This window comes from Alosa alosa, chromosome 10 (assembly GCF_017589495.1).
Source record: "Alosa alosa isolate M-15738 ecotype Scorff River chromosome 10, AALO_Geno_1.1, whole genome shotgun sequence".
Classification (NCBI taxonomy): Eukaryota; Metazoa; Chordata; class Actinopteri; order Clupeiformes; family Clupeidae; genus Alosa; species Alosa alosa.
In genome coordinates this window covers 7,965,714-7,990,176 of record NC_063198.1, presented here as the reverse complement: position 1 = coordinate 7,990,176, position 24,463 = coordinate 7,965,714, and the positions used below count along the sequence as shown (strand labels likewise).

The window sequence follows — 24,463 nt, the reverse complement described above, 5'->3', positions numbered from 1 at the left end:
ATCAGAGGGAACATTGTCTGTACTTTGATTTGTGTTTTTAATTAAATAACAGTCATTTCTACCTTCATCCTTCCTTGGGGGAAGCCTGCAGGCAGTGCGACACATGGATACAAAGTTGTAAAAATATCTCTCTAAACTTTCATCTGTTTTTCTCTCCAGTCGAGCGAGAGAGCGGAACTGTGTCCAATCAAACACTTTCTTCTCTGGGTCAAACATAACACCGAAGGATGAAACTGTCCGATAGAAATCTGCCTGCTCTCGACGTGTCCACCTGTTCCATCAAACATAAAACATTTTATGCATAATCCCACCAGAAGTAATACATTCAACAAAACAACTACATTGTCCACATATTTGTATTGGCATTTCCTCTATAACGTTGAGTCACCAGTGGCTGCCAGTTTCACCCACCTTCTCTGCCACTCCAGGAACAGGGGGTCTGGTTCTACAGCGCATCTCCTCAGGTCTTCTCCCAGTTGCCAGGGCACATGACTAGCCCCATCCAGCATCAGGAACTCGTGGCGCAGGGGCTCACGACGGTTGTAACGCTGGTAGGTGGTGATGAGTCGTCGAAGACGAGCCGTCAAAGCAGAACCCGCCGGCCAGAGAAGCCTGCCCTGCTCAGAGGCCTCTGGAACTCCCAGTTCACCTTAGGACACAGGATGAGGATGTTGTCAACACAGAAAAAAAAACACTTTCATAGACAAAATGAGTCACCACTTGCTAGGGGTGGAATGTCTCGGATGACCACTGTGGGTGGAGTTTTTTTTTTTTTTTTAACACTTCTACAAATTCAACATTTCAGATAATAACCAGATCAAAGAGAAGCTGCATGAATTGAATTGTCCTCTGAGATCATGATGTCAAGCAACACTGTATTTACTGAACAAAAACACTCTCAGGAACAGGGGTATGAATGAACACAGGAGACTTGGCAGCTGTGTACTGATGAAAGTCAATCCCCCCACCTCTTTCCCAACTGTGTCTGCTCTAATAATAGTCTCTGATAATATCCTGATGTTTTTGATAGAGCTACTGATGCTCAGATCTGACATTTCAATGCTTTAATATTGAAGATGTCAGTACTTACTTGAAACAACATTCTCCTGTTTCTCTGATGTGTCTGTAACAGAACTGGTGTCATCCTTTAAGAGATCAAAGCAACAACAGACATTAAACAAAAACGTAAAAAAGATATCAGAGGACAAAATATGACTCTACAACAAGAAGAGACAATCGACTGCAGTTCCTATGACATTAAGGAAGTTCATACTTTGCTCTCCTCCTTATCTTCCCCCCCCTCCATCTTGCTTTCAGTCTCGTCTTTCATGTCTTCAGTCTTCCCAACACTACGGAAAATATAAAAACATTACGATGAGCCAGCAAAGCAGTATGATGTGTTGTAGACCAGAGCAGTCAGAGGTGATTGCAATATATTCCACACAATATTAACCAAAGTGAAACCAAATTCCAGCATTTGTATTCTAAACCAGATACAGATGTTCACGTATGAGGACTGGACCGATGATAGATTGACCTAGCCTGGGAATACCCATACGAACCTTTGGCAAATTTGGGAAGCACAACCGACCAATACTTTCTTAGTTATGCGAGTGGACACACACAGAGACAGATGGACCCAATGACAATAACATCTTCCTCAACCAAGGGGTTGAGGGTATCAAGTTTGAAATGGAAATGAGGGGATGCTCTTGCCTGTCATTTGCATCAGCTGGGACCTCTGAGCCTGACTGCTCTGCAGAAAGGGCCATGACGTCAGGCATGCCCACTCGCTCCAGGAAGCACAGGTCTGGATCAGCCCGCATGGCATTGTATCGCTCGTACCCTGAGGTTGCACACAAATACACACGTTGCTGTTTGTTCAGTCCATTCAATAAGAGAGTAGCCGTCAATCAAACAGGCAAAACACAAGAGGTAAATCCTCAGTGTAGATCAGAGTGACTGAAGAATTTGAACATGTGTGTGCATGTGTACTTTAGAAACGGAATATACAATTCCTAAAAAAACACTCCGTGAAATTCCAAGGGAAATTCCAGAGTGTTTGTTGATTACCATGCTTGTGGACACCGATGAGGAGGGATTTGTCTGCTTCAGCGTCCCACCAGCCAGCCGGAATCTCAATGTAGTCAATGTCAGGAAGAGCCACCTCTAGTTTGCTGCAGAAATAAGATGCTCAGACTGAGTGTCATTACTCATTTACACAATAACTGAGCCAGGCATCTTCTCACAGACAAAACAAGAACTCCATGCCAAATTACACACAAATACTTTCAACACAAACAACTGCAAGAATAAGAGCATCATATATTTTAAGGCATAAAAAGAGAATGTATTTTAAAACATTTCTACAGAGTAACGCCAACTTTTTTTTTTATTTCTCAGTTCTTTAACATGGCTTTTGGATAACTCAATACAAACTGTGATGCGGTACCTGGCTGAAATGCCTTCCAGGGCCTGATTCGCTGCTTCCCCCAGGACCTCCGCCTTCAAATAGTACAGCATGCGAACCCTTAAAAGTACCCTGGAGGGATGACATGCATGTTCAACTTTGACTTTATTCTTTTTGGCTCAATCAATTGTGCTTCCAGTTCAGTTCTACATTGTGCTTCTAGTAGAGTCCTACATTGTGCATCTAGTAGTGCTCTACACCGGTTTAACTTGCTCAAACCTAACAGAGTTGGACCTTCTTTGCAGAGTGATTCCCAGAAAAGTAATATTAAATTTCACAATAATACTTCATATTATTATTTCCCAGAAACAATAGCATTTTACTGCCAAGACTGACACACACTGCTCCAAGACAATGTCTGATGCTTATGAGCAGAGCATTCTTAAAAAAAATAAACATTTCCAGTAATAAAACACACTATTCTTTCAAAGACATGCAGTATATGAGAACACCTCCATTTACTAAACGGAGAGAGAGAGACAAAGAAAGAGAGAGAGAGAGCACATTTAAGTACGCCGGTACAGGCGTGTGTAATTTGCTTCCTGACAGAAGTGGACTGGATAATTGGCTAAAGCTGCTGCACCAGATGGAGAATTTACTTGTTGCAGTGCTGCTTGAGGTGCTTTTTGTAGCTGTCGTCCTGCAGCACCACCTCTGGATTGCAGTGCACCAGCCAATCTGCATTGTTCAACTCAGGTATACACAGCTGGTTCTTCAGCTTTTTACCCTTACGACCGCGGGGAACGGGTGCCGAAAGACCTGCGAATAGATTTAAGGCAGTGTATTTAACGTGGCACACACACTTCTAACTTGATTTTCTCTGCCAGGTAATGGCTGAAAAGATGCATTACTTCATACAGATACTGGATTTAATCTTCCCAACTCAATAATACCTAGTGGAAAAAGATTAGATAACTTTAACTGATTAGGAAATGTCTGCAGTGGATTTGTGAAAAATCTATCAACCGCAACCGAGCAATAGAACCGATACTGACTTATAGGTAAATAACAAGCCCTGGATGATGAGGGGTGGCCATAGGTTCTCACCAGAGTGGTTCTGTAGGGCCTCATTTTGACCATCTTTAGTTGGGGTGATGAGGTCCCAGATGAAGCTTTTGATCTTTTCGTCTCCTTTGTAGTGGCGCACACAGTAGACCAGCAGAGCCCGGCACATTAGCTCCATGTCCCGCTCCGCCAAGTGCCACTTGAAGCGGCCATGGGTGAGGATGTCCTTCCACCGCCCCCAGCTGCATGAGACGGACAGAGAAGGTAAACACGACTCAAAACAAAGCCGTGCCACTACAAACTCAACCCTTTCGGCAAAGGGAAAGAGGAAAAAGGCCATTCATTTCACAAGCACTGCTTATCAGGGCCTATTGGGCTATTTCTGAGACACAATGTCAGACTTCTTGTCAGAAGGTCTTGAATGTTCGGACTCTATCGTTTGGTTGACCTGATCAGAGGGGAAAAAAAGAACTAGCTCATTCGTGAATAAAACTGACGGCAACTACACACCCGAATATGAGCAGGTTTTTTTCCACACGGAAGCATTCCGCCCGCAGGTAGCGTCGGTTTCTGTCGTTGAGGCGGCGCGTACGACACGGCCTTTCTTCCGAGTCGCTGTCCAGCTCAGAGAACTCCATCAGCTCATCATCCTCAAACGAGTTGTAATGGCGCGTCTGTTTCCGCACACGAGGCGTATCGATCACCAGGCTCTCCTTATCACCAAAAAGACAAGTGTGTAAAGAAAAGAAGAAAAGAAGAGTGTGTAGAACTTATACTCCATGATTAACACACACATACTGATCATGATACAGTTACTGACACTAAATGGAGCCTACCTGATTCAAAAACTATTGTCGACAAAATAGGCTGCACACACATACAGCTACGGAGGTCACTACCAGACCAGAAGTACTTTTCAGAATACACCAAAAAAGCTCTCCATGAATATTTCCTGATGATTCCCCCCCCCTTGTACAATTATGGCATTGGCAACATTGCATGAGCCCAGCACAAACACAGTCATACCCTCACAATCGAGTGCATGCAAACACATGCACCCCCACATAGTCACACACTCAAAAGCACAGTGCTCATTTACTCAACCTTCCCCTCCGCCTGATTCACATGCTGTTTTTTCTCATTAATGCGACCCATCTGTTCAGGGAATGATGAGAGCCAGATATTCAAATGATTCCACTCCTCTCCCTGTGCCTTTTCTCTTTCCTCCCTCCCTTTTTCTCATACTCCGCTTCTCCATTCTACCTCTTTGTCTCTCGCTCTCTCTCTCTCTCTCTTCACCACTCTTTTCTCTTTGTCTTCTGTCCATACATTACTATCTTTCACTCCACATCTCTCTCTCTCTCTCTCTCTCTCTCTCTCTCTCTCTCTCTTTCTCTCTGATCCCCTCGTCATTTGCCCCATCTCCCTTTTGCCATATCATTTTAAGCCACATTCTTTTTGTTTCTTTTGATCCTCCAGAACTCAGAAGTCTTTTTTGGCACAGGTCCCACACAAGATGGCGAAGACATTTTAGGCAGGGATTGTGAGGCGTCAACCAGCTCCTTACTTTCTCTTCCTTAGAGTCAATCTCCAGCTCAGCGATTTTAGCCCATTTCTGCCAGAAGTTTGGATCATCCAGAGAGATGTCAGTTCTGTTTCCAGAAGATACAAAGCTGGCCTGGAGATCACACACACACACACACACAAACACACACACAACAACAACAAAATCCGTCTCAGTGGAAAAAAAGCTGTAAAATCTCGTGCCATAAACACAGAAACAATGAGGCATGGTCCTGGGAGTATTCAGGAGGCTATAGCTAACAAGTTTAATGATAAACATTACATTATCCATAGGGCTATTCATGTACTTAAAAACAGTGCGTGACCACATGTTCACTGTTGCTCTTACTGAAACACTACTGATGTGCCACATAATCACTTTGTGTGTTATAGTTGAGCAATTTGCACACAAAGGTCAAATCCGAGCAGTGCCTTAGCCAATAGCCAGGCAGTACCTTAGCGAACGTGGAGCCCTTCCCTTCTGACTGGATGGTGATGGTCTGAGTGCGGCGCTGAAGGATCTGGTCGATGTCTTCCTCGCAGAATTTGGAACCCTCGTCCTCCTCGTCCATTAGAGCACCGTATGCACCCTTCCTCAAAAGGTCCTCCACCTCCAATTTAGACAGCTGCTGCACCTATTGAAGACATCCAAACAGCTAAGCTGAAAAGCCATCTCTGACTCATTTACCCCATTGAGTGTGCACTCTGAGACTCCTGCCTGAGACACCTTGAAAAGATTTGGAGCCAAATGGTACTCCAAATTCAATAGGTAACAATTTGGTGGATCTACCTAATAGATGAATCTAACCTCAAAAAATAAAACCACATCACAGTCAGGATTCAGTGGTATACATGGAACTAGTGAGATGGCACTGGGCACTGTAAAGCCCTGTGAGATGATGTGTGCTGCTATTGGAGCTTCAGTATTTAAATCCATGGCACTGAATCAAATTGTAAAGGTAATGCGGGGGGCAGGGAGGTGCTCACTCCGTTCAGGCTGCCCTTGCGGTTGATGTCCTGCAGCACTGCCTTGTCCAAACCCAGCTTCAGGCTGGCCTTGTCGAACATCTCCCGCTCGTACGAGTTCCGAGTGATGAGCCGGTAGACCTTTACTGCTTTGCTCTGGCCAATCCTGTGACAGCGCGCTTGTGCCTGGGGAATGAGAGGTTTAATAAACATCAAGTACAATGCATGATCATGCTCTCCTCTCGAGGAGTTAAGCTGAGGAGGGTGTGAGGGCTGAACAATGAATCTGTTCAACATGAGCCCACACTCATCAGCATAAAATAGTTCGGTGAATTGCCCTTCACAATTGTTTGAGTCATTCCGAGCAGGATGAGATACCACAATTAGTCACACAGTTCTTGTGAATGTGTGTGCATTGACATAGAGGAGTGTGTATGTGTATGTGTTTGCATGCGTGCGTGAGTGTGAGTGTGTTTGTTCCAAAATCCACACCTGCAAGTCGTTCTGTGGGTTCCAGTCTGAGTCAAAGATGATGCAGGTGTCAGCGGCCGTCAGGTTGATCCCCAGGCCCCCAGCACGCGTGCACAGGAGAAACACGAAGCGATCTGAGTCCACCTTGCAGAAGCGGTCGATGGCTGCCTGCCGCAGGTTCCCCCGTACACGACCGTCGATGCGCTCATACGTGTACCTGAGGATCCAAAACAAAACAAACATACAACATTTCTGAATTACAGGGGATGAGCACATGCCAAAAGACATGAGTAATCTACCATGCATTTTCAAAAACAAACATGTAAACACTGCTTATTTATGGAGAACAGGAGTTAACTCATATTCAAGTAAACACATTACTTTGTTTACTTAAAAGTTAATGAAAATACAAATTTACTGCGACTAGAAAGGGCAATGCACCTCCTCTGGATGAGGTAGTCCTCCAGGATATCCAAGCAGCGCACCATCTGGGAGAAGACCAGAACTTTGTGACCTCCAGCTATGAGACGAGGCAGGAGCTTGTCAATGAGGACCAGCTTTCCTGATGACTGGATCATAGCCTGAAGCTGGAAGTCTGAGGCATCGGGGCTGTGTGTCTTCTTGAAGCTTTCCAGAATCTTTTCTTCTGCGCCTGTAAGGGCAAAGGTTAGGATATGGATGATTATTATTTATTTATTTATTTCAGATGTTAAAGCAGTCTTCAGTGAGACATGTTTTTGCTGCATGGTCATGCAAATTTGCCTCTTTATTTTTCAGCAGAAATGTAAATGTGAAATATATAGATAATTTTCTTTCCCGCTCTGTGTGTGTATGTATGTGTGTGTGTGTGTCTCTGTGTGGTGTGTGTGTGTGTGTACCTGTGTGTGTGTGTGTGTGTGTGTGTGTGTGTGTGTGTGTGCGTAAGAGAAAGAGAGAAATAGCAAGAGCCAACAAAGAGCCGAAAAATGTGTGTGTTATCTGTTCAGCAGCAGAACATAAAACAAATGACATGGTGTAAGATTCATCTAAGCTTACAAAACTGTATGCCGTAACATCGCCCACTACTATTGTTGTGTAAAAACACAAGAGCAGGAGCACATTACCAGTGATGAGGTATGGGTGGTTGCAGCACTTGCGTAGCTCCATCATAGTGTTGATGAGGTTGGGCATGTTGTGCTGGTTGGCACCCTTGGCCAGAAATGTGAAGTTCTTTTCAAGAATGGCACGGTAGTATTTCTTCTGCATGTTGGTCAACTCCACTTCGATGATGGTCTCCTCTTTGGGAGCCAAGTTCTTTTCCACGTCGTCCTTTAATCTCCTCAGCATCATGGGCTTTAGGATGGCCTGAAGCTTCTTCACCTAGGAGTCACAGGGGGAGTGTATAGAGATGAAGTTATGAAACTTCTAGTTACCTAGAGTAGTTATTGGGTCCAGTAGCTGCAGTGAGCAAATCTCCTTTCTGACACCTTATGAGAACTGCTAGCGACAAACGCTAGCACCCATAGGTTTTAATCCCCTTGCAGTCCTCGCACAATTCAAAATAAAAGAACAAAAATGGATGCTGAGGGCTGGTGGCTCACCTGCTCCTCTGTTTTCAGATCCCCAAACTCCTCCAGGAAGGTGGTCTCAGAGGGGAACTGAAGTGGTTCCAGGAAGTTGAGCAAGCTGAAGAGTTCCTCGACAGAGTTCTGCAGTGGTGTTCCAGTCAGCAGCACTTTGTGTTCCTACAAGACGCATTGTATCGTCAGCAGTGCAACCTACCGGTATACTATTTTCTCTTCGTGAGGCCTTGTCATGATATACTTCTTTTACGGATTTCAGCAAGAAAATGATTTTTCAATCTCAGGTTTGAGAAATTATTTCTTCTCTTCCAGTACGACATTGAAGAATTGAAATGCTGTTGTGCCGCTTCCTGCATATTCTGTTTTTGAGTTTTACGGATTTGATTGTGCCCTGCACAATATTTGGTGATGGCACCAGTGTTTCTCACTGAATCTTCCTCCTCACCACTTGCTGCACAGTAATTCCCTGTGTATTCGCTGCATGTTTATAAATCGCAGGACATTGTTTTATGCAATTAAAAAAAACATGCATTGACCAGCGCCCATGTATTAGCCATAGTGCCTACAATGCATTCCAATGTATAGTCCACCCCTGTGTATTAACCTCATAGCCGATGAAATGTGTAAAATCAATGTATAAACCTTGGTTAATAGTTAGAAAATTACCTGTAACTATTTTCACAAAATATGAAGTCCGCTCTTACCAGGTTCATGAGCTTGAGTCCCTCTAGAAGCTTGCAGTTGCGGTTCTTCAGCCGGTGGGCCTCGTCAATCACCACACAGCGCCAGTGGATTTTCTTCAGCTCAGGGCAGTCAGCCATGATCATCTCAAACGTAGTGATCACACCATGGAACTTAAACAAGCCAGACACAGAGTTTCCCTGCACAGAAAGACAGAAAGATAATGATTCTCAAAAACTCATTTTCGCTTTACTTCAAGATCATTGTTGATATCTATCTCTGGTATAAAATTAAAATTATCTGGAACTATCTGACAAATTCAAGACTAGTCAGGCTACGGTTTATAAAGTCAGGTCATAATTTTGTAGTCCATAATTTTGTAGTCCTTCACTCTTTGTATCGCCTCACCCCCCTCTCCCTGGCAGAGGCACTCTCCCCCTGGGCCAGTTCCCACTCCAAGTTTCTCCCTCTCTTGAACATTTTCAAACTCACACAGGTTTGATTGGTGTGAGTTTGAAGAATGTTTGCACAGTTGTTATGTTCACACACAAAAACAAACCAACATGGTTAACAAGATTTTGCACTCGGATCATAAAGAGTCTCACATGTTCATCTCTGTGGTACATTTCATATTGTAAGATCATCTGCCGACTGATCTGGCTGCCATGGTAGACGATCACGTTGATTTCGGTCCAGGTGCGGAACTCGCGCTCCCAGTTTGTGATGGTAGAGAGTGGGGCAATGATGAGGAATGGGCCGCGAATGCCCATACTGAAGATCTCGAAGAGGAATGTTATGGACTGAATGGTCTTTCCCAGGCCCATTTCGTCTGCCAAGATGCAGTTTTTCCTGTGACGAGGAAGACAAGAGAAGACACTTTCATTAGATTGCATAGTCTGAACCATTGCTGGCACCGCAGAGGGTGCCTGTGTTGAGTGCGATGATGATGGTAATTCCAAAAAGGGGGTTTTGGAATTACGTAAGCTTTGAATACTACGCTTGGGCAGAAGAGGGCTAGAGCTGTTCTGACTGTAGACAGAGTAAACACAAGCGCTGTGGTGGCTGGCAGTAGCTGGGATGGGCTCACCTGTTGTACCAGTTGAATAGAAGCCAGTTCATTCCCTCAAGCTGGTACTCTCTCAACTCGTTCCCATTCCTGTAGTCTCGAGAGTTTTCCAGCTTCTGCCACTTATCGGGTTGAGGTCTCTCCTACATGAAAAAATGAGAGGGTAGTCTGTTTAAATTAAGTGCCACAATGGTACAAAATTACCAGCAAAAGTAGTGTAGTACTAGTAGTGGTGCCAATAGTAGTGGTGAAATTGTATGAACTGATCATCAATCTAGTATTTTCTGAAGTAAAAATGGCTTCCAATGTAGCTTACCACATATTTCAAATCAGGGATTTTCTTGAGGTTCTCAAACTCACGGATCTTTACAGGATCAACATCCTCTTGGAGCTCCCAAGTGCTTTCTTCGTACGACAGAGAGCACCACTTTACCAGATAGTGTGTAACCTCCTGTAAGAAGCACAGACACATACATGTGCACGCGAGGTGCACATGTGAGGGGAAACACACACACACACACACACACGCACACACACACACACACACACACACATAGACACACACACAAAGAAAGAGAATTATCTATACAATAAATTTCATTTTTACATTTCTGCTGAAAATGGTGGCATAGGCAAATTTGCATGACCTTCATACATAATCCTATAAGGTCACCATTTTACAACTCATATGAAAGATGCCGGTGCCTATTCCCAGTGAGGGGCACCATGAACAGTCCAATAAATGAGATCAAACAATGAGAGGAGAGTTAATGCTCCTGGATCTCCACTATCCAACCCGCTATCCCCCACTTGACTAAACCAATTAGCACACCCACCATGCCAGCCATCAGCAACTCATGGGTATTAGGAGATGAAATAATAATAATAATAACTGAGGAGAATTTGGGTGCCTCATTGTTGGATGTTGTGATATTATGGGATGTGTTGCATTGTAAGGCATGTGATATAGATAGATATCAGGCTTGTGCAAAATTCTGAATTTTAGAGTTGGCCTTCATTCAATTCATGAATTTGAAGTGAATTGGCTCCACCACACAGGAACTTGAATTTGAATTGGAGAAAGTGGAATTAAATTCATGGCAATTCAAAGAAATTAAACAAACTCATGTTTTTCTTTCAAACACAATGTCATTACGTTGAACTGACATATTTTGCCACAGCAATGAATTTATCCAACAGAATCATATAATATCAATGTGAACCAGTAAGGCAAATGAACACATGGGATGCCTTGGTGTCACCATTTCATTGTGTTCCCATGAATGAATAAATGTGTCCTAAAATGCTTCGTGAATTACTCTTAGTCAACTTAGTTCTAAAGTTACGAATGACACGGCCATTATTTTTAGGAGTTTCTCCTAAATTCGCCAGTTAGGAGCTAATTTTAGCCTTGACATTCTGTATGAATACGGGCCCAGTAGAATTTAGAGCAAATTGTATTTTTTGTTATAATTTGAGATTAACCATGTTTTGTTCCCACCATCAGTGTGTTTGGTATGAAGCATGCACAAAGTATCAGTGGTTCCATAGAATACTGTGAATACTGAAGTCTTTAATATTAGTTAATATCTTCCTTTAATATTGATGAATGCCTACTCTCAGTACATGCTACCTGTGTAACCAAAATTATGTTGAAATTACACGAATATTTCATGTAAACTTAACTTAAACAATTTCATTGGAATTACTTTATCAAATTGGGTAACCACGGCATGAATCAATTTTGTAAACCGAAACAGAAAACATTCTACACATTTAATTCATGTGCAACCAATGTACACAATGAAATCAAGAAAATCATGCAGGTTTCTTTTTTTCAGTGTACATTGAGGGCCTCTAAAATGACCTCTGCTCTGGTCCTCACCTCTCCGGTCTCTGTGTCAGTAGTGTGGGCCACTTCCAGCACACGGTCCACCTCAATGTAGTCCGGATTAAAAAGATCCTCGTCTGGCTGTGGGAGGGAAGGGGGTATTAGGAATTCATACCAGAGAGTGCTAACTAACACGTAGTCTAACCATTTTTTTTGTAAATGATTCAATAAAATCAGAGAAAGTAGTAATGAGAGTAATTATACAAGGCAAAACAGGGCAACCCTTACTTCACTGAAAATGTGCTTCATTTGTGCCTGCTTATTCCTGAAGCGCTTGATTTTTTGGTGGATGCGCGGGTCCTTTTCCAGTTCCTCCAGAGTCGCCCATTTGCAGTGAAGGTAAGAGCTGTAGACACAAAGAGTTCACTATAGATCACATACTCTTTGTGAAGGCCACAGTGACGAATGCTGCTTCATATGAAAGTACGTCCTGTGTACGCTTCAATGGGGGAACAATGTGTAGAGCAATAGAGAAGAAAACACACAACTAACAAAAAGAAAATGCTGACTGAAGCCTTGACATTTTTTCTATCTTTGACAGCATTATAAGCTTGCAGGCTACAGATCCACAGGGAAACAACTCAAGAAAAAACACTACAAAATTAGGGGGGAAAAGGCAAGCTGAGGGGTGGGTGAAGATGGTGGACTGTCTTGATGCCAGTCGCAAAGATTAAACTGTTTTTAGCACCAGATTAATCAACTTACAAATTTCTGTACTTGACATAGAATTCCTCATACTCCTCAGGTGGCTTCCCCGGTTCTGCCTGAACGAGACGCACAGAAAGAGAGACAGGAGATTAGGCACATCAAACAACACACACACACACACACAAAGAGAGCAAATCATCACAGGCTGTGCATAGAGCAAACAGGGGGCTACCTCCTTCTTCACAGTTCGCACAGAGAGGATTTTCTCAATGATGTTAGCCTCGTCTTCAGGCGGCTCCTAGGATGTGAAAGAGAGAGGTGGAGAAACACACAGGCTAAGACATCTAGCATGTGTATGTAAATATATGCATGTGGGAATTGTGCGTGAGTGTTTGCATATTTGTGTCTATGATTTGGTGTGTGTGTGTGTTTGCTTATTTTTGTGTATACAGCAGGGGTCTCAAATTCCAGCCCGCGCCCGGCCCAATTTCAGCCCGAGGCCTAATGTAAAAATAATATGTAATTCGGTCCTTGAGGGTATTTTTAATTGCAACAAACAACAACACTGGTTAAAATAGACGATAGATCCAAGACGGTGACAAATCCCATTTGTAGGCTACTCTCCTCCACTAGTTGCTAGACATCCAGAGCTTCGATTCGAGCCCAATCGAAGAATATCTGCCTTTTGGAGATTATGATCGACTATTGACAGTGATAGTCACGGTGCGTCTGGGAATGGAGGTGTGTCTTTGCGTGTATAAGACGGTGTCCACTAAGCATACCATGCTTATTTCGACCCTCTGCCCAACATAGCTGGAGGTGGCATTGGTAATCGTGATGATAGTGTCCGTAATGGACGTGGTACAGATTTAGGACTTTAGTAGGACTTTATCTCTGACCACTTTCAAACCTTTTGAAATTTTGATGTCAAAATCCAATGGTGTTGTTTTCTTAACCCTGGCGCCTAAAGTTTGCCATGCAGGTTTAAATAAGTTAAGAGAGGAAAATATTTTTGAAACACACACATACCTGTTTTTATGCTTTTTGTTTGTTTTTATAATTTGTATTAATATTTATTTTATCATTATTTTATTTAGAAGTTAAGGTTGCTAGCACAGGTGTCTAGAGAAAAGAGATAAAAACATTGCATTTTCAGAAATAGCCGGCCATCCAATCAGATGACGTTGGCCGAAGTGGCCCCCAGCTCATTTGAGTTTGAGACCCCTGGTATACAGTAAGTTGCTGTGTGCATGTGTGTGTTTGTTTATTTGTGTGTATAAGTTGGTGTGTGTGTGTGTGTGTGTATGCTTGCATATTTGTGTGTATTAGTTGATGCATGTGTGTGGATGTGCCCGTGTGTGTGTGTGTGTGTGTTTGTGAGTGTGACAAGAACATGGTCGGACAGAAGTAGGGCACATGAGCGGGAAGGAAGCAGGCCGACGGCAGCTGTCACACTTACCTCTGCTTGCCAGGCCAGTGTGGAGGCAGACAGGGCTCCCATGCGGCCCGTGCCCAACACAGCGATGGTTTCCCCGTCGTCGTCCACAACCTTGAAATCCAGGTCCTCGTTATACTTCCTGCGCTTCACCTGACGTCCTGAACGCCGCTTCTGCTCAGAGGGAAGACAGTGAGCGAGAGAGAGAGAGAAAGTGAATAAAAAAAGGAGAAAGATATGAATTAGAATATGAATAAAAACTACTCACACTGCCAGCCAGCAGCTGTAGGCCTTTTTTTCCCCCATCATGCAATGCGGCGGTGGTGACACTCACCGTGCTGTCCAGCGGGTCGCTGCTTTCCTCGCCCCCCATGGCCACTGCAGTCAGGGAGGCTGTGTCATCGCTCTCTAGCGCCTCCTGCTGGACCTCGCTTTTCCTCTTCCCCTTCTTCTTCTTCTCTGGCGGGACCACACCCTGCTCTCTGTCAGGAGAGGCCAAGGCAAGCAGTTACCACACTCGGAGTGCTCCGTTAAGTTCCCTGATGGCACTGAGCTTTTGATATGGCTAATACAATACTTGCATCAGCGATTCTTAGCTTAGCTCTTCAGAAACAATCAGCTCTACCTTTCAGCTTAGCGCTAATATAGCTTAGACTAATCTATACTCTACAGTTTAGATTAATCGAGAGATGCATTAATCACCTAATCAGCTAAATGAGGTGATTTGGTTGATTGTATACTAAGGCTTAGCCCAAGTATAACTGTTCTAGATAGCTAGCCCCCATAGCACAGAGGGGAACTCTGCTCTAGATCAACCAATGGAACCACCCAAGGTCATTCCTTAGCTCTCTTTCAATGCAGACTGGAAATTCCTTCTTGTCCTTACATAAATAAACACACTCCCTCTCTCTCTCTCTCTCAAACACACACACACATACATACACACACACTGCTAACCATTCCTCATATCTCAAGGCCCTACAGCACGTTAAAGGTTCATCCGTCTGGCCCTCGCTCTGCCTGTAGTCTCACTCTCTGATCTGCGCCTGGGTTTTCTGTCCTTCCTGCCTTAAAGAGCCTGCAAGGGTGGAGGGGGGGAAATCACATTTGTCACTTTTGCATATCAGGTGTGAAAGTGAATGACAGCGTGTGTGTGTGTGTTATCTGGGGGCCTCGGGTAACGAGAGAGAGAGAGAGAGAGAGAGAGAGAGAGAGAGAGAGTGTGTGTGTGCATGTTCTCACTTGGGCTTTCTGCCTCGCTGTCTGGGAGGAGATGATGTGGCCTTGCAGTCTACGGTGGGCTTGGCCTTGGCTTCCCGACCCTTTCTCCCCTTTTTAGGCTCTTTTGGTGACTTCAGCTCCTTGAACTTCTTGGACTCCTTGGCCTCCTTGAGACCCTTGGGCTCCTTGGGTGCTTTCGACTTCCTGGGCAATATCTCCTTCAGCTCTTTCAGCTCCTTCTTTTTCTTTGGTTTGGATTCGCTCTCTCGTTCCGGCTTCTGCCCCGTGCCTGAGCCCTTCTTGTCTTTTTTCTTTCGTTTCTTCTTCACCCGGGTGCCACCCCCTCCATCGTCCTCCTCGCTGTTGCCAGGCGATGCCGGCGGGCAGGCGTGCCTGCCTGTTCCCGGGCCCCCCTCCCATGTCCCAGAGTGCTTTGTGTGGGCCATGCAGTGATTGGTCTGCCCACCCAGAACCCGGATTTGCTCTTTGCCCTGTGGGCCTACGGGAAACGTGATTTGTGCGTTTTGGTCAGTGGCACTAGAGGCTGCAGAAGCTGGAGTGTGCTTTATTAAGTGGGCAGCGGACATCTGCAAGAGAACACAATAGAGGGGCGCTGAAGTCAAACTGAACTGAATCACCAGTTCAGAGGTCAGGACACATGGCTTGAGAAAAATGACAGCAAAGACACAAGGAACACTGACAAACAAGCCTGATGAGGCAGACACACTCCAACACCATGGAGATGAAATAACCTCTGCATTCTACAAGACAACAAGAGACACACCCAAAACGAATTGGAAACCAGGGCCGCGTTTCCCAAAACCATAGTTGCTAACTAAGTTAGCGACCTTGTTGGTTGCATTGCAATTTCACATTGCCAACCAACTAAGTTGCTAACAGGTTAGCAACTATGGCTTTGAGAAACACACCCCAGGTGAGCTTTATGAGACCGATAACTGCCTGACTGAGGTGTTTTAACATTTTGAGATCTTAACAGATGGATGAAAGACAGACATATGAGCCTAAAGACACCTATAGGGCCTCATCCTCATCAAAACAGTTTGGAACAGGACACTCTGGAGCTGCATCTACCTCATGTGTTCTTACTTTTGACTTCAGTGAGAAGCGAAAACTGGTGACAGCTCAGTTGCCGGCGTTTCTTTTCCATCGCAGTAGGCTGAAAGCGAGTCGTGATGGCTGTCTGGAAAGCTTTTCATTCTACCCTCCCTTTAATATCCTCAACAGCTCTACACAGACTTCCAGTCCCACCACCACACCATTCCCCACAGATGCAGACCTCCGCACAACATCTCGGCCTGCATAGCCAGCCACACTGTGACACACACGCATACACGCAGCCAGTGGAAAAATAGGCACTGACTGTATGTTAGCAAAGAATAACAGATACAGAATAAATACTGAGGGATAAAGATGAATAGAAGAGCAAGAGAAAGAAGATGGACGTTTGCAGTTGCGATACTTATTTACTTTGTTGAAGCCTTTAAATTGACATGTACCAAGATTAAGTATCATATCCCAGGAGAGAAACTAAAGCACGACTTCCTATTATAATGTCACAAACTGAATATTTGTTCCTTGTCCCAAGAAAAACCCCACCTCACCTGTCTGCTTGCTACCAATTAATGTCGAGATTAAAATGTTGGACCTTCCGCCTTCAAGCCTTAAATTCTTGGGTCACAAATAGACTGATTTCTTTCATACTGTCTGTTAAAGTATTGACAGTTGTTTTTACTTGCAAAAAAAGGGAATTGAGAGAAAAGAAGATGAGAGAATTGTGGGACTATGAAATGAATTCAATTTGTTAAAATGAAAAAAAAAAGATAAATTACAGGCATCTGACACAAATCAATATAAACTTTGGCAAAATGTCACAAGACTTAAATTAATAAAAATGTCCCTGCCTACTTAGAACATGACATGCCAGTTAAGAGTGCTTTCTACACACAGAGACAACAATAACCCCTAATAGACATGGGAAACAAAAAAAGAGCATGGAACTGCTGTGAAACATGTCGTTTTACTTATAGGATTCATTTAGGAACTTACACTCCATCGCATTCATTATGAGTGATCAAATATGCACAACAAAAACAAAGAGCTACAGAAGGGTACAGAAATCTTTAATGCAGAGTCCATGATGATTAGGGTGGTCCTTATATGGGGTAAAAAAAAAATGTTGGGAAATGTTCAACTCTCACCCCCTAAATGTGTTAGGATATCAATAAAAACACACTATGCAAAATTTTGAATTGTTCCTACAATATCTAGAGGTAGCTCAAGGCCTTTGAATATTTCCGGAATTGCTAATTTTTGCAGAAATTGTACCATTTAAAGGGACACCAGGCAAGCCTAATGCTTTTTCTCTACGAAACTCCCCCTCGCTCGGTCTGAAGCTCTTTTCCTTTTCTTTGCGTCTTCCGTCAAGGGTTTTCGCAATGAAAATGAGGGGGAAAGCAATAATAAACATCCATTCAATCAATAATATAAAAACTATAACATGGTAAGACTACATTAAAGAGAATATCAATAGTAAACAACAATGTCAAATTAATCAACAGCCTAATGGAAATAAAACAATACTTTACAAACCATAACGCATAAGAAGCGCTTAAAGAACTAAGTGCATGTTGAACAGATATGCCTTTAGACCCTCTTAAATGGCCAAAAACTATCACAGGAACGGAGAGCACTCGGCAACTTATTCCACCAACATGGAACCACTGAGGAAAAGAGTCTTAAATTTGACCTAGCATTTATGACTGGTTGACACAACAGACACTCATCAGAAGACCGCAGTGGTCGGTTGAGGATGTATCTTGATCATTGACTTAAAATAACAAGGAGCAGATCCAGTCAGTGTCCAGGGCCAAAGGCGAAAGTGAGAGATTTAAATTGTATCATCATATTGTACAGTTGTACACCCGGGACGTCCTTTTTCTCTTTGGGCCAGAAGAAAGTCTCTATCTTCTGGATTCTTGAGATGAAGATAGATAGATAGATAGATAGATACTTTTTATTGATCCCCGAGGGGAAATTCAGGGGGTCTCAGTAGCATACAGACATCACACACAACATGCACTTACACTTGAATGAGTGCATCTTGATGTGCGATATCAAACAGGTCTCCCAACTGGTCTACGAAGGCCTCTACATTGCACTGCTGAGAATCAGAAGTTCTCTTGGCATTTTTCTTCAGCTTCTGCAATTTGTCGTGAAGTGTTTTGTGTGATGTTGGGGACATTTGTGTGATGTTGGGGACGAACGGGAATCCTAGCCTACCTGTCCTAGAATACCAAGACTTCTTTGATCACCGCTGTTGCACTTTCATGCAGTTTTTTTTTCAATGTTTTATGGTAATATTACAACAAACATAAAACCTGCTTCTTGGAGGGAAACTTTGTTCCAGTTATTTCAGTCTCTTCTGATCCAAGTAACCATATAGCGGATTTGCTTCATGTTGCTTCAGCCATTGTCTCAAGTGTATATTGTCTATTGTGCTTCATTCACATTGATGCTTTGAAAGACATATCACAACTAAAACAGGAGTTGCTATGAATTGCTCACAACAGCATATTATTGGGAAATACCGGAATCAGCAGATGAGATTAGCAAATCAGCATCGCAAATTTGAATGGACAATATGGAATTCCCATTTCCCAATCCCATCAGATTATGTGGTGAATAGCACATGGTATTGATATTGCATAATGTGATGGCATATTGACCACTGGTATAGAGAATATTAAGTATAATGAAAATAGTCTTCCTGCACATATTAATATGATAAAAATAGGAGGAATATCCACTCATTTCAACCTTCAACAGAGAGAAATCTATTCTGGAAATAAAACAGAAATTAAATGGGATGGTGTTGTACAAATCCTCAAACGAGACTACATATAGAGGCAATCCACAGACACGGAGAGCGTACTGAAAGACAATGGGCTCAGATAGCCCCATTTTTTACTATGTGTTATTTTTAACCGGGCAGAGCACATGTGGAAGCACAGATCGGGCGTGCCTCAGTGAACGGTTTATCTGTTGCAGGTATGGGGATAATGTCAATGAATCACAGACTCCACCGCGAGCTGGAATCAGGGCCGTCGCCACGGAAACAGGCTCTGTACCAAGCTGCAGGAAGCAGCAACGTAAACACGCAGTCTCCACGGTAACCCTTTCCACACCAGAACACAGCACAAAAAAAGCCCGCTTGACATTTTTCCCTCCATTTTGCACTTGATGAGACAGGAGAAGGGAGAGTCAAAAGACACATGACTCCCACATCAGGCTGCAGATGGGGGACAATCGAGGGGGAGGCTGGTGCCTCTGCACTGAGCTCCTGGTGGCTCAGACAGCAACACATGTAAAAGGAGAAGGTCATTCTTAGTCGTTCAGGAAATCACTCTTAATGTCTGTAAATTCATGAGGCCCCCTGATTACAGGTAGAAAGCATGTGATAAATGTACTCTTCAGAGAGAGACAGTGTGGCACTGAAAATGTGGTTCACACGGGGTCTTTCTGAACCTTAAATCTTTAACCTACATGCCTAAAGAACACTGACGAACCCACTGTACATCTCATCAAAACAATGTAATCATTCCAGTCACGGACGGATCCTACCAACAATACATAACGTGTTTATTTATGCTATTTAAAAGTAGGAGAAACCCTGAGGTTCGCATGAGTGTTACACACAAAAGAGGCACCTCCCCCCTCCTAACATTGCTGCTAATTCAGCCAAGGCTTTCTCCCACACCCTCTCGTCTTAGCTGTTATCCTCAGTCTGGCTAGCTGAGTCCCACGCTGTCCTTCAGACAAGCCTCCACGTGCTCACAAGCGCGCGGCAACACATCACAGCAACACTTCACGGCTTTCCCCTCTCACATGCAAGACTACACGAGAGCACACACATTTACAGGCAAGCACACAAACACACTCACACACACGCATATACACATACACACATAAACATCTCGCACAGCATGTACTCATTACACGCTGCAGTACGTATGTTTGCCAGCAAAATGCACCAATCACACACACGCTCAGGAGCCGCAATCAAATTCCCTATGAATCAATATGGGCTCCTGACTCCCAAACACGACAGCTGCAGTCACATCAATGCCAGCTTTCTCATACTTGCTCCAGAATTGCAAAGCGCGCACACACACACACACCTTTCCGGCAAGTTGGTGGGGGAGGGGAAGTGAGTCTAAGGCCTAGGTCCACACAAAGGAGGCGAGGCACGCTGGAGTGACTCACTCACGAGAGACCTTCGCTTCTTTCACATGCTGAGAAGGGGGAGGCAAGGAGGGCTTGAACCAATGGGCATTAGCTGCAATGCTAGTTTTTAATTAAATGGGTACTGGGCTGAAGACATACCCTGGGCATACCCTGCTCCCAGTGCCCCAGAGCAGTCTGGAGGGCGGGCAGCACACTGCGTCTGTCAGAAGACAATGCCATCCCGTCACGTGACGACTAACACTGTGTACAAAATCAAGTCAATCACTGGAAAAAACACACATTTAAATTTTTTCATACTAGGTAGGGAATGGCAGGGATGAACTGATGCCTTCAAATGGGATCTTTAGTAACGAAGATGTTTGCCAACCGATAAAAAACAGGTGTCCCAATTACTTCCATATTTTTGAGATATTGTTGTCTCTACAATAAAATGATACTATAGTGACTCACACAGCTGACAATGCGCTCTGATCAGCCCGTAGAGCTTTAAGCAAGGAAATGACCTGTATCTACGCCCAGAAAGAGCATAAATCACAACGCTGTTTGAGGAAAAACGATTCCAATTAATAAGTGTTTACACTTACGTTACTCCAGGCCAACTAAACTGCTTTTTGGGGAAAAAAGTATTTGCACATTTGATGCCTTGTTCTCTTTTAACAGCGGGTTGCATGCATTGGTCTAGATTTTTCTGTGGTTCCGCAACACTATAATCAAATTGGTCCTTTGCATGTGAAAATGGCACTGTCATGGGTTGGAGCCCTGCGGAAAAACACTGTCTGAGAGGGAGGGAGTCACAAAAGTTAGGTACGCAATAGAGTATCGCAGTCATGAGCTGCTTTCCTGTACTTTCCTGTACTTGTGCACTCATGTTAGGTATTGGTCTAGGGCTAGGCTTAATCCGTGTATGGGAAAGAAATTGTTATGATTGTTTTACTAAGATGTTATGCATATGGTGGTGGTCTGTACTTCAAACTATTAAAGTTTGCCTTTAATTAGATATATATATCTATGAAATAAATAAATGGAAGTGTTAGCGTTAAATTCTGTCAGGAAGACTCAATGCGTCACTCATTCATTCATTACTTCCGACCAATCACCAGTCTGCATCAGCCTTTATAATCACTTTATTTGCACCTGCCTGCTGCTTTCAGGTGCCGATTTTCGATGTTCCCACCCTCCCTCCCTAACCACCACCAGTTTGGCCTTGTCCAGATGTCCAGGGGGTAGGCTCCGCCCCTGCCGTCTCATACCGGCAGGATCTGCAAGGGTCTGCACACTCGGTGACCTGGACCGAGGACGTGGCCTATGCCAAAGACTCTCATTGTTGCTTATGCCTTTTGTATATCCTTTGATGGATTAAAATGTGTGTTAACTTTCATTGTACCTCCCTGAGTCTTTCTGATAGAATTAGATATACTGTATATCTTTGCAATATATCTGTTTGCAAAACAACAACATATTGAATCCCTGTAACCCCCTGTAGTTATGGTTACACCACGTTATAGAAGAATCAAACCAATGTGACCCTAGTAGTCTTTTTTAAGTCGCCAGTGAAAACATGATACATTTTACAACCACCTCTGACAATGTGTTTAAGAAGATAACAGCCCTCTTTATGACCACATACACCACATTGTTGAAGTGGCACCTATTTGTATTATGAAGATCCTTCATTGTTTATAAAACCTATCCTACACTGATGTCAGGACTATTCCTTTAACCATGTGGATAAAGCTGGAATATGTAAAAAATAGTTGCTCTTTCACAGCAAAGCAGCTTTTATAAATCAAAAACTCTAAACATAGACCTAACTGCCAAAACATACTGAATACTATATAACCAAGGAGAGCTTAGCACTGCACCAAGTTGTAATTGTGCTTTAAGTGTCTGTCATAATTATTACACAGTTCTGTTGAATCCTTGCAGTCTTTCTATCTATATGTGTATAAGGATGTTTCTTAACAGCAATTAAAAACATACGATTTTGCAATTCCAGCAGCAGTTTGCTCCTCACGCTCACCAGCTGAAGACATATGGCTGATTCAAGCCTTTGAGAAAATTCTAAAAGACTTCCCTGATTCCCTTTAATGCCCACGCAATAGCAGACCATACAACCCAGTCTACAATCTTTTAATCAAAATCCTATATCCTCATATCAAAACAGACAATACACTAATCTGAATGAGTTCTCAAGAACTGTAAAGCTATAAGCTGCAGCTCATTTCTTTTGACCATGTTCAGCTGTATATCACAATGCACATGTACTGTAGGTCTGCAGATCTGAATGAGCAAGGACTCTGTATAGGATGCCCAGCGGTAAATAAACCAACAGTTGGTTTTGTGTGCAGAAAACTAACTCTGGGTGAAAGTGAGGCTCTGTCTTACTCGGCTGTCTTTGATCTTTGAATTCCTCCTCTCTATTGAGGCAGGAGCGAGCAGAGCAGAGCGCAAGCTGCTGGAGCTTCAACAGGCGCTGGGAAACATGCTTAAGTTTGCTGACGACTACAGGGGCAGTGGAGGGGATGGAAGCTGGGGGTCTGATCAGATGATTCCAGTGATGGCAAGGACTGGACCGTGGGTGACTGATATGTGAATGGAGAGGGTGCTTCAGCTGGACCGTACTGGCACTCTACAGAAAAGCCCACACGAGTTTGTTTCAAGCACGGCTTCTACACTGTTGCTTTGCTTACTGAAACTCAAAAATCAAACTTCATTTGTAAATCAATCTTTTTTTTTTTTTAACTGCACAAAGCCATTTCAAAAAGCATTCTTACACAAATAAAAAACAGAGGCACAGAAGAATGTTTGCTCAGCAGAATTGTAAACACATAAAACAAAATAAATGTAAATGAAAACAGTCACATTAAAGGTGCTCTAAGCGATGTTGGGTAATGTCACTTCTGTTGACGTTCAACAGAACGCCCCTCCCTCCTGTGCAATTGAAACTCTCCTGAACGTGCATCTCGTTGGTGAATAGCTGGAAAAGTTTGTTATGTTTCATGGTCCAGGCTGCACCAGGCTGTTTCTGTTGCCGTTTTTAGAGCCTGCGCTGTCTACACCGCGTTTTTTTACAATGTACTCAGGGGACAGGCAGATAGCGGATTCTGAGGAGATGTTTGCTGTATGTGACAAAAAATGTTTTAGCTTAGAAACCGCCTAACATCGCTTAGAGCACCTTTAACCAATAGGCCTATAGATAAACAAAGAAATTGATGACATTCCACAAATGTCACTGACAGGGTGCCGTTGCACATCAAGATATCCCTATGACTCATGATGCTTGTTGTTACAATGTGATGCATGAGTGACAGAGGGTGACCACAGTGGAAGTCACCAATGAGAGAAGTTCTGCTCAGCGCAGAACACATGGCACTCAGTAATACACTAACCTGCTTCTCCTTCTTTTGTATTTTCATGTTTTTCTAGAATTCGGCTGCATCTATAAAACAGAAATGCAATCCTTACAAAAGCAAACAGTGCATATCATGTTGAGAACAAACTTAAGAAGCATAGGATAGGACATTGAGTTGTTGAAGGTGAAATAGGTTGTGTGCTTCATAATGTGCAACAAAGTTCTATGTTGTATAAAAATCTGTTCAGTGAAAAACTGGCTCATAGATACAAATATTTAACAGGTCAAAGTATTAATGATTGCAGTGCTTCAACAAATTTGATATTTAGATCTGTCATAAAACAAACAAAAAGAAAAACAACACAAACCAAAACATGGAGACTTACTGTGCACCTTACTGTGCAACAATCTCATGCAGACAAGTGCTATAGCCTGTGACTTTAAAGTCCCTTTTCTATTTATAATAATAATACAGTCATACCTTTTGCTACATTAAAGAAACAATATCCAGCATCATTTCATGAGGTAGAAGAAACAGTCTGCGTATATCGCCCAAACACGCACACACACACAGACACAAACACACAAACAAACAAACAAATAAACAAAACAAGACAGTAAAACTTGTATTCAGGACTGTCTCTTACCAGTTCTACAGATGTGAATAACTGTGTAATTACTTTACATCAACTTGTTGCACTAGGGCCTTGGCTAATATACAACTACAACACGGAGTGTAGTCTCCAGTAATAAGTCCATAACTACAAACTGCTTCTACTCATCCAATGATTCGCTTTGATGATGTCATACCACACATGTGATTTAATGCAAAGGCCTACATAACACATACTGACTAAGTACAATGAA

At 43.2% G+C, this 24,463-nt stretch overlaps 1 protein-coding gene and 1 long non-coding RNA gene across 11 annotated transcripts in view; one reads left to right on the top strand and one right to left on the bottom strand.

Annotated features, from left to right (window-relative positions):
- Positions 1–24,463, bottom strand: part of chd6 (chromodomain helicase DNA binding protein 6) — a 39,631-nt gene that overhangs the window by 12,809 nt on the left and 2,359 nt on the right. For 4 of the 10 annotated variants that reach the window (XM_048253918.1, XM_048253915.1, XM_048253912.1 and 1 more), the window contains exons 2-31: positions 24,078–24,135; positions 23,634–23,683; positions 15,001–15,566; positions 14,093–14,240; positions 13,783–13,932; positions 12,556–12,621; positions 12,381–12,439; positions 11,904–12,021; positions 11,670–11,756; positions 10,101–10,235; positions 9,806–9,927; positions 9,324–9,567; positions 8,742–8,918; positions 8,056–8,199; positions 7,579–7,834; positions 6,917–7,127; positions 6,497–6,692; positions 6,026–6,190; positions 5,494–5,673; positions 5,043–5,153; positions 3,986–4,188; positions 3,518–3,717; positions 3,070–3,229; positions 2,453–2,542; positions 2,074–2,177; positions 1,717–1,846; positions 1,274–1,349; positions 1,091–1,145; positions 412–649; positions 63–271 (exon numbers count right to left, since the gene is read on the bottom strand). In XM_048253918.1, coding sequence (XP_048109875.1) covers positions 63–271; positions 412–649; positions 1,091–1,145; positions 1,274–1,349; positions 1,717–1,846; positions 2,074–2,177; positions 2,453–2,542; positions 3,070–3,229; positions 3,518–3,717; positions 3,986–4,188; positions 5,043–5,153; positions 5,494–5,673; positions 6,026–6,190; positions 6,497–6,692; positions 6,917–7,127; positions 7,579–7,834; positions 8,056–8,199; positions 8,742–8,918; positions 9,324–9,567; positions 9,806–9,927; positions 10,101–10,235; positions 11,670–11,756; positions 11,904–12,021; positions 12,381–12,439; positions 12,556–12,621; positions 13,783–13,932; positions 14,093–14,240; positions 15,001–15,566; positions 23,634–23,660 — 4,627 coding nt within the window. In that variant the 5' untranslated portion in view covers positions 23,661–23,683; positions 24,078–24,135. Of the gene's footprint in view, positions 1–62; positions 272–411; positions 650–1,090; positions 1,146–1,273; positions 1,350–1,716; positions 1,847–2,073; positions 2,178–2,452; positions 2,543–3,069; positions 3,230–3,517; positions 3,718–3,985; positions 4,189–5,042; positions 5,154–5,493; positions 5,674–6,025; positions 6,191–6,496; positions 6,693–6,916; positions 7,128–7,578; positions 7,835–8,055; positions 8,200–8,741; positions 8,919–9,323; positions 9,568–9,805; positions 9,928–10,100; positions 10,236–11,669; positions 11,757–11,903; positions 12,022–12,380; positions 12,440–12,555; positions 12,622–13,782; positions 13,933–14,092; positions 14,241–15,000; positions 15,567–23,633; positions 23,684–24,077; positions 24,136–24,463 lie in introns of those variants that run through there. The other 6 variants (XM_048253913.1, XM_048253914.1, XM_048253917.1 and 3 more) reach the window with 3 other exon arrangements.
- Positions 8,157–21,395, top strand: LOC125301475. The gene is made up of 3 exons (XR_007194753.1): positions 8,157–8,238; positions 19,048–19,168; positions 20,905–21,395. It is a non-coding gene; the product is annotated as an uncharacterized LOC125301475 (long non-coding RNA).